We start from the raw sequence: 13,075 nt of genomic DNA on the forward strand, positions 1-13,075 counted from the left end.
GAGTGATATTCTTCCTGTTCTTTTGAAGAACGTATTCACCACAAATGTAGCAGAACTCATCTGGATGGTTCATGCAAAGACGGCGTGAAGAACTCATGTTTTCCTAAAACAAAATTGCACAAATACTACATATTATGCAGAACTTTCTTGTATTTGCATGTCAATCACATCCAACAAACATCATTAATTGTTTTGTGTGAAATGAATACTCACCTCTTATTTGCTACGTCACGATGAAAAGGTTCTATCTCCTTGAAGCTGCACTGCACATGTGTGTGACTTTCGACCATCGCCATTTTTCATGTTTACACCGAACGCTACCTATCGGCTGTTGCGGGGATTACCTCGGCCAACAAATGAATGTCGAGTACCGCCGAATTCAAATCTGCACAACCCTCAATATCTTCAACACACGCACCGCACAACAGGACTGAACACATGCTGACAGTGTGATGTTTGCATGATGTAATCCTCAACCACACAGATGCACTCCCTGAGCACAATTGTTTAATAAAGATAGTACAATATCACTAATTAAAAAACAGGTAGCAAATACATTACACCATATATGGACCCTGCAGTCGATATTATCCACATGAAACTCTCATTTCCACAAATAACCTATATCTCAAAAACCAGGGCCAATTTGGAAAAAGTACAAATATACTCGGAATGAGTATCATAACAATATCCCATTTTCGTTCAAACTTCCCTGGCAACGAAAAAAAAATTTTATTTTGTAGAGCTGTGTAATCTACACAAACTTTGATTTTCTCTAGGTTGATTAAAAAACATTGTTTCTAGAAATGAAACAATGGTTTTCCAAATGTTACGAAAGAATTTTATTTGTACAAAATCACAGTCATTATTTTCTTCTCCGGAAAATTCTCCAACAGAAAGCAAATTTTATTGGTTCATCTGTCAGCTCCTTGAATGCTAAGTCAGTCCAGAACTATAGCAAACACATAACAAAACATTTTTTAAAAAAACTTTTATGTATATTTTTTTTAATTCTTTTGATTGCAAACAATATGAAACATTAATAGGTCTAGACCACATTGTCTTTATATCTTGATACTACGTATCTAGGGAAAAGCCGCTAACAAACGAACACGAAACATAAGCACTTTTACGGAATTACAAAAAATAAGGAAGTAATAAACATGAAAGATGTACCATTCTCATTTAAGAGATAACTTCAATAAAGTGCTGGCTATAACAACAAGATTAAAAAGAGTGATTCTAAACTTACAGGGATAAAAGAACCAAACAATTTGATTACAAATAACGAAATGAGACAACAGCAAAGAAACAAGTTACAATAAGCAGAAAACATATTACGCTTTCTAAAAAAACACTTGAGTGCAAAGTTTTTACACTTTATCGTTACGAAACAGGCCAAATTAGTTTGTCATCAATATGAAGCAAACAGCAGACTGTTGTAATCTACTCATTAAGAGGTATAATCTTACATTAAAAGTTCAACACCATAAGGCAAGTGTGTGTTATATGAGGCAATGTAACCAACAATGTTCAAATACACTGACTTTATTCTGACATTATCTGAGAGTGAGAACACTCAGCAACTTCTGATAAAGATTACACGTAATTTCAAACCTTTAAAAACATTTCTCTCACTGAAATCCTCCACAAAGTGATGAAAGGAAAAAATTTATTTCTTTACTACATTTTCAATGTTCATATTGTCAAACTTCAGCATCTCACATAACATTTTAATTTATTACTTCTTTATTAAATATTCCACTTGCACCACTCTTTGCAGACAGTATTGACATATATCACTGAATGTACCTGCCAAATTATATCATTATACAACAAAAAGTTCACGAGATATGATGTCAAACAATTAAATGTGTGCGAAACTAGCTTTAGCTTAATTTGGAGCCCGAATTTCCCAGTTTATATTTATTGAATGTTTCATAATGACAGCACTTACAGAGTTCCAACCAATTTTAAGCACAATTTCAAACCTTTCCTAAACTTTTTCTCACTTACATGCTTAAAGGCAAATATTTAACACATTAATTCATTTGTTAAGTTATCAGACATTTGTAGCTGCTTCATACATGGGTTTGTTTCTTTAAAGAATAGAGTATTTACTGGTATGTTTACGCTCACTCTTCTTTGGTATATAGACAGCACTTCATTAAAGTTGTCTCTCATATGAGAATGGCGTGTCTTTCTTATTTATTACTTCCCAATTTTTGCAATCTCGTAAAACTGACTGCAGTTCACATTCATCAGATAGTACTATGTAAGGAGTGAAAAGCCACTAACATATGCATACGATGCAGTCTAACCCTACTATTTAAGTTGACACTATGTCTTTATCATGTTTATATGTCATTACTTTTTGTACATTACTTTACCCTGAAATATATTACCTAAATAAATTTTCTGCTTCTGCTTGATTCTTCAGATCTGAGGATGGTTGCATGAAAAACCAAAACTAGTTTCCAAATTTAATGTTTTATACTATTTGCAACCTTGACAAATAAAAATTTTGGCATAAAGTTATCATCATCATCATAAATATTATTTTAATACTGAAGATCACTTATCTCTTTTTCTCAATCTCAGGTTTTACTATACATATGCAGTATAAAGCGGAAGTGCTGAGTTGTTAGTAGGCACATGCAAACAGAATACAACTTTCTAGCTTCCGGAGTTGGAATGGTTGTGGTGGGGGTAGTGATGAATGGATGGGTAAAGGCATAGAGGGAGAGGAAGGTGAGAGTCAGGGAGAAGAACTGTGGCTCTGAGGAAGGCAGCTGCTTTGCTGGCCAGGAACGTAGGAGGGGAGTGGTGGCAGGTATATGGACTCCGCATGTAAATGTACAACAGTAGGGGCTGGTGGGGAGTGGTGCATACTGAAGGCAGGATGGGGTCATGAGCTGGGAGGAGGTGACAGGATGGAGGAAGGGGAAACTGTCGGGTGGAGGGTGCAGGGACAGTGGGTTAGCTGAGATTGAGACTAGGATAATTACAGGAACAGAGGGATGTGTTGTTAGGGTAACTCTCATCTACATAGGTCAAAGAAGCTGAGGGTGGCGGGAAGGATCAAGATGGCCCAGGTGGTGAAGCATCTATTGAAACTGAGCATGTTACGCTCAGCATCATGTTGTGCCACCAGGTGGTCAACTTTATTATTGGCAACGACTTGGCAGTGGCCATTCATAAAGGTGGAGAGCTGGTTGGTAATTGTATTGTAGTCTTTGCAGCAGAGTTGGTATGTGACACGGATGCTTTCACAGATAGACTGTTCTCTGATGGAGTACAGTGGTATGATACTGGTGGAAAGGGATTGGGAATGGGAGCGACATTGGGATGGACTAGGATGATGTATAGGCTGGGTGGGCAACAGAACACCCCTTTAGGAGAGGTAGGAAGGATCATGGGTAGAATGTCCCGCACTTCAGGCCAGGATGAGAGATAATCAAAACTCTGTTCCGGTGTACAGTAATACTGGGTGACAAGGAGTCACTTCTTTGTAGCTGATTCTTGGGGTTGGTGGGAATGGCACAAGAAATCTGCTTGTAGGCTAGGTTAGGAAGGGCTCTTACCTGTCTGTGTAGGTCATCATGAGACCCTAAGCATACTGGGCAAGGAAGTTCTCATCACTGCAGGCACACCATCCATGAGTGACTAGGCAGCATGGGTGGAATTTTTTGGTGTGGATGGGATGGCGGCTGTTAAAATGCACGTACTGTTGGTGGTTAGCGGGTCTAACATGGATAGAGGTGTGGACAGAACCATCAGAGAGGTGGAAGTCAGCACGTTGGATACAGGACAACCAAGTGAAGCAGATGTTGAGGTGTTGAGATTTTGAAGTAATGTGGATGGGTGTATCGGTTCTGAGTCCAGATCATGAAGATATCACCAATGACTCTCAATCAGACTATGAATTTGGATTTTGCAAGACTAGGAAGGTTTCTTCTAGCGACAGGTTGGCATAGGAAGTTGTCATGCAGGTGCCAATGGCTATGCTGTGAATTTATTTGTATACCTCCCCTTCAAAGTCAAAGTAGTTGTGGGTCAGGATATAGTTGGTAAGGTGTTTGGAATCTGGATTATGTTGGGAGTGGTAGTGTTCAATGGTAGCAAGGCCATGAGCATGAGGGATGTTCGAGTATAGCAAGGTGGCATCAACACTTACAAGAAGGGATCCAGGCAGTAAAGGGGTGGGGATGTTGGAAACACAGTGAAGGAATTAGATAGCAGCTTTGATGCAGGAGGCTAGGTTCCGGGTAACTGGTTGGAGGTGTTGATCAACAAAAGTGGAAACTCTTTCAGTGGGAGTACAACAGCCACCTACAATGGGGCATCCAGGATTGTTGGGTTTGTGGATTTTGGAAAGCATGTAAAAGGTAGGTGTAGGTGTGTGTTGTGTTGCAGGTTTGAGGAGGGAGACATACTCAGAGGAGAGGTTCTGGGAAGGGCCTATGGATTTCAGTAAGGACTAGAAGTCATGTTGGACTTCTGGGATGTGATCACTGGCAGAGCTTGTAGGTGTTAGCAGAGATCTTCCTTCAAGTAGCCACTATGACTCATCACAACAGCAGTGGATCACTTGTGTGCAATGAGGATTATTAGCACAAGATCTGTTTTCACATTGTGTACAGCTGTCCTTTCTTCTGCTAAAAGATTGGTGTTCTTAGGAAGGGCCCTGGGGAAGACCAAAAACATATTTCCCAAGCCATATCCTAACACACTGTTAATCTTCCCACCAATCCAAGAATCAGCTACAAAAGGAGAAGTCCCGTCACCATTCAATATCACCCTGGACTGGAACAGCTGAACCATATCCTTCACCCCGTATCCCTAAGGCAGACAAAGGGCTGCGCAGTCTGAGGCGCCTTGCCACAGTTCATGGCTTTACCCCCGTCAGAGGTTCGAGTCCTCCCTTAGGTGTGTGTGTGTGTGTGTGTGTGTGTGTGTGTGTGTGTGTGTGTTGTCCTAAGCATAAATTAGTTTAAATTAGATTAAGTAGTGTGTAAGCCTAGGGACCAATGACCTCAGCAGTTTCGTCCCATAGCAACTTTTGCAGACAAAGACGCAAGACCTGCCCAATCCACCGAACCAGCACCTCTGATTCCACCCCATCTTATACCAACTCTGATGTAAATACTGCACAGCTTTTAACGACAATATGGCTACAAACTAGCTGTTCACCACGAAGACTGGCCACCGCCAAACTGTTGCCAACAACCAAGTTGACCAGCCAGTGGCACAACATGCAGGTGGGCAAAACATTCTCAATTTCAATGGCTGCCTCACAACTTTGACTATCTGGATCCATCCCTCCACCATCAGCTTCACTGAACTATAAGTACACTGGCGGGAGTTATACTTACGACACATCCTCCACTCCTGCAATCATTCTGGCCTCAACCTCAGGTAACCCACTGTTCCTGAATCCTTCACTTGACACTTCCCCTTCCTCCATTCTGTCACCCCCTCCAAATTCATGTTCCCATCCTGCTTTCAGCATGCACAGCTTCCCATCGACCCCTACAATCGTGCATTTCGTGCTGAGCCCATATACCTGCTACCCCTCTGAGATGCTAGCCACTCACCCATAGGCCCTCACTCTGCCTCCCTACCTCATGCCTCCCTCGCCCTCTCCCCATCCAACACTACCGCAACCACAACCAGTCCTAAACATATAACTAAATTTAATACAGGCTCCTGAATCTCCTTAGAAGTACCTAACACAAAACTGCAGGTTTCCGAAAACTCTGCTAAAGGCACATGTCTACTAGCCAGTAAACTTCCATAAGTTGCTTGCTGAATCTACTTCTGCAAGTTATCTGACTTGAAAACACATTCAGCAAGTCGACTTCCGTAAGTACCATCAACTTCCAGTTTCTTGTCTCTTGTTGCAAGTACTTGACAAACTTACCATTTGTAGTAGTTTTTCTCAAACTTGCAGAACTTTTGTGTGTTCAATACCGGTACAACAATGTGAAAAGAACAGTGGCACAAAGAAAGATGAACTGAAACAAGTGTATGGTACCACGGGAACCCATAAACGAACACTATGTGATAAAAGTATCCAGATACCACACCAAAAACATACGTTTTTCATATTAGGTGCATTGTGCTGCCACCTACTGCCAGGTACTCCATACCAGCGACATCAGTAGGCTCTGCGGAACTCACAGACTTCGAACATGGTCAGGTGATTGAGTGTCACTAATGTCATACGTCTGAAGGTGAGATTTCCACACTCCTAAACATCCATAGGTCCACTGTTTCTGATGTCATAGTGAAGTGGAAAAGTGAAGGGATACGTACAGCACAAATCGTACAGGCTGACCTTGTCTGCTGACTGACAGAGACCACTGACAGTTGAAGAGGGTCATAATATGTAATAGGCGAAGGTCATAATATGTAATAGGCAGACAGCTATCCTGACCCCACACAGGAATTCCAAACTGCATCATGATCCACTGCAAGTACTGTGACAGTTAGGGGGGAGGTGAGAAAACTTGGATTTCATGGTTGAGCAGCTGCTCATAAGCCACACATCATGCCGGTAAATGCCAAACAACGCCTTGCTTGATGTAAGGAGCTTAAACATTGGAGAATTGAACAGTGGAAAAATGTTGTGTGGAGTGACGAATCACAGCACACAATGTGGCGATCTGATTGTGAACGCCTGGTTAACGTCCATCTGCCAGCGTGTGTAGTGCCAACAGTAAAATTCAGAGGCAGCGGTGTTATGGTGTGGTGTGGTCATGTTTTTCATGGAGAGGACTTGCACCCTGTTTTCACATTTCATTCACACGCTCTAGCTTCTGAAGCACGAGATTGAAAATTTTTATATAAATTTGGAATCATCATATTCTTCCATTATTTGTGTGATGTCCCTGTTTCTTCTCCTTCCTCATTCTAACAAACAATCTTGTCATCACTAATTCTGTAACTATTCCTGACAGTGTCAAAATTTATTATCCGGTTAACTTCACTAACACTGCCACAATCACCGGTTCAATTATCCTATGTTTATTCTCCGGTTAGCCGTTATTACGTGTTTGAGTTTTCCGCGCTACTCTCAGAATAGAACTTTAGTGGTTGCTAGACAGAGACTGTACAACTGGCCCTTACTAGTGTAGCAGTCTGGCCAAAATTTTTCTGTCTAAATTTCATTTTCTTGGATACACCAAACAGCTAATATGTAATCTTTCTTACCTGTTATTCCTGTTAGTCATTTATTTCCACTCTGATAGTCGGAATCTATGGATTTAGCTAGTAATTATAACAACGCTGATCATTTGCAAACCCATCAACCACATGAACAGCGATTGGCATTCACCCATTCATCTTTATTCCGCTCAGCTCGTATACCCATGTCCCCTTTTTGTCTTCAGAAAAGTTTATTTCTAGATGCAATGGGGATTCATCTGGCGGAGACATCACATACACTATGCACACATTCAAAAATCGACTTATGATTCATTCAGAAATCAACTTACAATGTGTTCAAAAACCAACAGGAAATCATATGAGTAACTGATAGGCCAACGTGCAATGGATGCTAGGCGCTTTGTGAAACAAGGTCTTTTTCCTCAAGAATCTGAATTTAGTGCCACCACCCCCCATTAGCACAACTTAATCAAATCTCATGGCCATTGACTGTCAATGTGGTTATGCCAGAGACTTTGTGAGGGGTTTCTGCTATTTAACTACTGGTAGCCGAGCTGTATGTAGCAGCATTCCCCATGCCTGCACCAGCTCCATGCCAAAGTTCCTACCATCATGAAGGATATAGCAGCTGCTCCTTTTTACTACATTATTTTATTTTAGTTTCCGTTTCAATCGTAACTTAAGCACTGCATTTTATTCCTCTTCACAGAAAGTTAGATCTGAAGATTACCTCTTTAAAAATCGAAACTGGTCATCTAAAAATAAACAACCTAAATGCACTCATGACTTTGTGTATTGAAATAAGTTATAATATTATAAAGATCGCTATTTTTTCTGGAAAAATGTTCCAAAAAATTCCTCTAGTAACTGCTGGCCACACATTTTTATTACACTTACTATCATAAAAATTAAATTCCTTCCTGCAGTTAAATGGATGTGTTTTAAGTAAATGAAGTGTCTAGCTATTTGAAGTATAATAACCATAAAATGAATGCATTGCTACATTTAGAGAGAAATTTTAATGTATGTTGAGGAATTATGTACAAATGAAAGCACTCCAAGAACACATATGTATATTAATTTTTACTTTCAGTTAAAAGAATTTTGATATCTCTTTCTATCATTTCATTAAAATAGTGGAACTGTATACTTATTCATGTTACACATATCACTATTTTACACAGAAATTCATGTCTTTTTTAGAAAAGTCAGTAATAGAAGTCACAAAAAACAGAAAGCCGGTTGTGAGTAAATATACTTACCAAATCAGATTTACTGCTACTGCTGTTGTCTTCGCTGCTATGTGTAACAGGAGGAGAAGCTGTGGTCGGTTCAGCGGGACTTGGTATCACACTACAACTGTCTTCATTTGTATCTGTCATGTAGACAGGTGGGTTCCACAAAGGGAAAAATGTTGTTGGTCTCAATGACATATGATTATGCCTCTGATGTTTGTGAGATGGCTGCAGAAAATAATGTAATGTCATTTGCAACATTATAAGAAAACCAATTACCTACTCAAGACATATATTTGCTAAATTTTCATTTGTCATTACATATTCATAACACCATAAGTTCAGCAATTCTGAACAGATTCCACTCTTAATTACACTTCAGTGAATTTAACGCAACTAATAAACTGAGGTGACAAAAGTCATTGGGTAGTGATACACACATATAAAGATGGCAGCAGTATCGCTTATACAAGGTATAGAAGGGTAGTGCACTGGCAGAGCTGTCATTTGTACTCAGGTGATTATGAACTCATGATGGAAATTAACAGACTTTGAACACGGAATGGTAGTTGGAGCTAGACACAAGAGACATCCCATTTCGGAAATCGTTAGGGAATTTAGTATTCCGAGATCCACAATGTCAAGAGTGTGCTGAGAATACCAAATTTCATGCATTATCTCTCACCATGTGCAGTGCACTGGTCGACAGCTGTCACTTAACGAGTGAAAACGTAGAGTTGTCAGTGCTAATGCACAAGCAATGCTGCATGAAACAGCCACAGAAATCAATGTGGGGTGTACAACAAATGTATCCATTAGGACAGTGCAGTGGAATTTGGCAGTAATGGGCTATGGCAGCAGATGACCGATGGGAACACCTTTACTAGCAGTACATCACCACTTGCAGTGCCTCCCCTGGGCTCGTGACTGTATTGGTTGGAGCCTAGACGGCTGGAAAACCGTGGACTGGTCAGATAGGTCCTAATTTCAGGTGTTAAGAGCTGAAGGTAGGATTTGAGTGTCGCACAGACACCACAAAGACATGGACCCAAGTTGTCAGAAGGTACTGTGCAACCCGGTGGTGGCTCCATAAAGGTGTGGGTTGTGTTAACATGGAATGGATTGGGTCCTCTGTTCCAACTGAACAGATCACTGACTGGAAATGGTTATGTTCAGCTACTTGGAGACCACTTGCAGCCATTCATGGACTTCATGTTGCCAAACAATGACGCAATTTTTATGGATGACAATGTGCCATGTCACCGGAACACAATTATTGTTCACGACTGGTTTTAAGAACATTCTGAACAACTAGAGCAAATGATTTGGCCGCCTGGATTGCTCAACATCAATCCCATCAAACATTTATGGAATATAATGAAAAGGCCAGTTCATGCTCAAAATACTGCACCAGAAATATTTTTGTAACTATGGACGGCTACAGAGGCAGCATGCCTCAATATTTCTGCAGGGAATTTCCGATGTATTATTGAGTCCAAGCCACATAGAGTTGCTGCACCACACCAGGCAAAACGAGGTCCTACACAATATTGGGAGATATCCCATGACTTTTGACAGCTCACTGTGTATATTCCTACAGTACGGTAAGTCACATCCCTCCACCAAATTTGTTCCCTTCAGTGGTGCTAGTACCATATAGTCCATAAGGCATCTCTGTCGACAGTGTTCAGAAATAATACGGAAGGAAACATGACTGACTGAAACATTGTGTCAATCCTAGAGATCCAGATTCAGGTACCTGTTTGGTACAAATGTTCATCCGTCATGATATATTCAAAAATGTCTCTGGTTGTTAGATATTCAACTCATTCACTTCAAGAGTTAAAATGTAGAAATAACAGTACAGTTAACACAAATGATGAATTTTTGCCTTTTGGTATCTACATCACTACTCTGCAATTTACAGTTAAGTGCTTGACAGAGGGTTCACACAACCACTTTCCGACTATTTTAACCCAATCCATTATCAAACAGCATGTGGACAAAAAATGAACACTGAAATATTTCTGTTTCAGTTCTGATTCCTCTTATTTTAATACAATGGTCATTTCTCCCTATATAACTTGAATTCAACAAAATATCTTTGCATCTGGAGAAGAAAGAAGGTGACTGAAATTTTGTGAAAAGAAATCAACACAATGTGAAACACTTTTATTTTAATGATTACTGCCCCCAGCTTGTGTATCACATCTGTGACTCTTTTCTTCTATTTTGCAGTAATGTAAAACAAGTTTAATTTACTTCAACTTTTTCAGTGTCCTGTGTCATCCCTATCTCGCAAGGGTCCCATACTACAAAGCAAAACATTTGGAAGAGGCCAGAGAAGTGTAGTGCAGGCATTCTCTTTAGTAGGTTTGTCGCAGTTCTTAGTGATTTGTCAACAGTCTTTGGTTCGCCTTTCCCATAGCATTTTTTCGGTGACGGTTCCAATTGCAGGTTGTTCGTAATTGCGATCCCTTGACATTTAGTTGAAACTGTTGTGTTTTTTCTTTACCCCTTCAGTGGACATATCAGTTAGCAACAAGATTTCTTTTCAAGTCAGTGTCTCACGCATGTGCTACAATCTGGGTGGATTCCACTGCCATGGTGACAATATAATGTGACTATCTTTTACATTTCTAGTGTCATTTGTGCATCTTCCGACATTCTCTCACAACTAAATTTTCGTCCGTATCTTTGTCAGAAAATGAGAGCACACACACATATTTATACAATCACTCAGACACAACTCATGCATACACGAATGCAGTCTCTGGCTACTGTGTCAACAACCTCTCTGAATCAGATCCAAAGAAACCGCTTCTCACACCTCCCTACCTATTGTCAGCAGCTGCTAGGCTAGCAGCAAGAAGTGGTGGCAGCACTGACTGCAAGCTGAGGGGAGTGGTAGAAAGGGGAGAAGCAGTATGGGTGGGGGAGTAGGGGAGCGGCACACATTCTCGGCTGCGCCCAGCCAGTGACAATGCACAACGTCTCAGTAAACAAACCATTTCATCTACAGAGAGAAAAACGAGATTTTTTCCAGCATTTTTCAAATTTTCCTGACTTTTTTGAAATTTCCCCGATATTCCCCGATTTCCAGAACTTGTGGCAACCCTATGGGTGCTTTCGCACTACTCCACACCTGTAGGTGAGATGATTCCACATTTCACAACAAGGTGTTCTTGCGATACTTCTTGAGAATTATGTTGCTCTGTGGTAGTACCGTTTATGGCCCCCAATCCTGTTCTTCACAGATTCTTGCCCCCCAAAGATTTATGCCTTTGCTGCTTGGCTTCTTGTCCCTGATGTGCACACACACACCATGTCTGGCCCCACTTCAGTCACGGGCTGCATTTCTCCTTTATGTGCCACACAAGACAATGTCAGTTTCTGTGATACATAATGTCACTACTGCTCCTTCTCAGTGATGCTCCAGTTCTGGTCCCAGTTCCTGCAAGCAATCAGCCTGCCGTTGGTACGGTAGGTTCTTTGAGTGGGGTAGCAAGTCCTCCAGCCAAGGCAGCAGCACAGGACCATGTGCCCCCTCTTGCGCTATCACCTGCTACCCACCAGAGAAGCCACGAACAATGTGTCCCTGACTTAGCACTGTGGCTCATCTTTCTGCGGACTTCCTTCTGCAGACTCCAGATCTAGTTCCTGCTGACAACTCTCCATGCACAATAGGGTGAGTTCTCAGGCTGGTGCCAACTGCTGCTCCTCCCTCAGAGATTCACAAGGCACAATCCGTAGGTCAGTGGACACCTACAGTTGTAGGGTGCTGCCGGCTTTACTAAGACTGTGCCTCTGTTCCACGGACTGGTGTGGACTCTAATGTTGGCCGCAGCCCTGTTTTGTGCCCTTACCTTTTCCTTCCTAAGCCACCTCATCCTATCTCAGATGTAGTTGCCCACTATTTCCTGACTTAAATAAGTCCATTTCTTTCAGGCAGAAGACTCAGAGCAATGCAGTCCAACGGCCCGCAGTCCGCATTTATTTGGTTTCTACACAAGTCCTTCACTGGATGACAATATGACTATCTCCAGGGTCACCTTGTTTCCCTCAGGTTGCCCACAGTTGTTGCTTGGGACAACCTATGTGGGCCGCTGGTCAGAGTTCCTTGGCTCTATGGTTGGTTCCTCTTGGCAGATTCACGTCATCACGACACCATACAACTCCAGCCACAGTACCCAGTGCTCCTCCAGGGTCCTAAGCAGCACTTATGCAGTGCCCTCCTTTTGCCACAGCACTGGAACCTGCACCCCCAATATTTCCTCACAAATGGTTCTCACAGTGACACACACCTGCACACTTCCATAATTCCCTGCTGCCTGTCCCAGCCCATGCCTAATCTATGCACGCACTTTCCGATTCATTTTACTGTGCCTCATCTGTGCGTACTTGTCTTACGAATGTTCTTCCCAGGCCTCATCAATGCACAATAACTCTGAATATTTTTTTCTGTGTCTAATAACAGCATGGTTTCTGTACTGTCTTCTCCACTGTTACCACAGCCATCTATGCCCTCTGGGCACAATCACTTTCCTTCCCAAATGTTCCCACACCAATCTCTGCCCTCTAGGCCAAAAGATTTCACATCTCTGATGCTACCACATCCTCCACTACATTCCCAGCTCCATCCTTCTCCATCTCACAGGTTTTTGCACTCT

At 41.6% G+C, this 13,075-nt stretch overlaps 1 protein-coding gene across 1 annotated transcript in view; it reads right to left on the reverse strand.

Annotated features, from left to right (window-relative positions):
• LOC126480794 (ZZ-type zinc finger-containing protein 3) overlaps window positions 1–13,075 on the reverse strand; it is a 74,362-nt gene that overhangs the window by 16,272 nt on the left and 45,015 nt on the right. The window contains exon 6 of the mRNA XM_050104108.1: window positions 8,433–8,633. Within this exon, the coding sequence (XP_049960065.1) occupies window positions 8,433–8,633 (201 nt within the window). The remainder of the gene's footprint in view (window positions 1–8,432; window positions 8,634–13,075) is intronic.

The sequence above is a fragment of the Schistocerca serialis genome, chromosome 5 (genome assembly GCF_023864345.2).
Source record: "Schistocerca serialis cubense isolate TAMUIC-IGC-003099 chromosome 5, iqSchSeri2.2, whole genome shotgun sequence".
In the NCBI taxonomy this organism is placed as follows: domain Eukaryota; kingdom Metazoa; phylum Arthropoda; class Insecta; order Orthoptera; family Acrididae; genus Schistocerca; species Schistocerca serialis.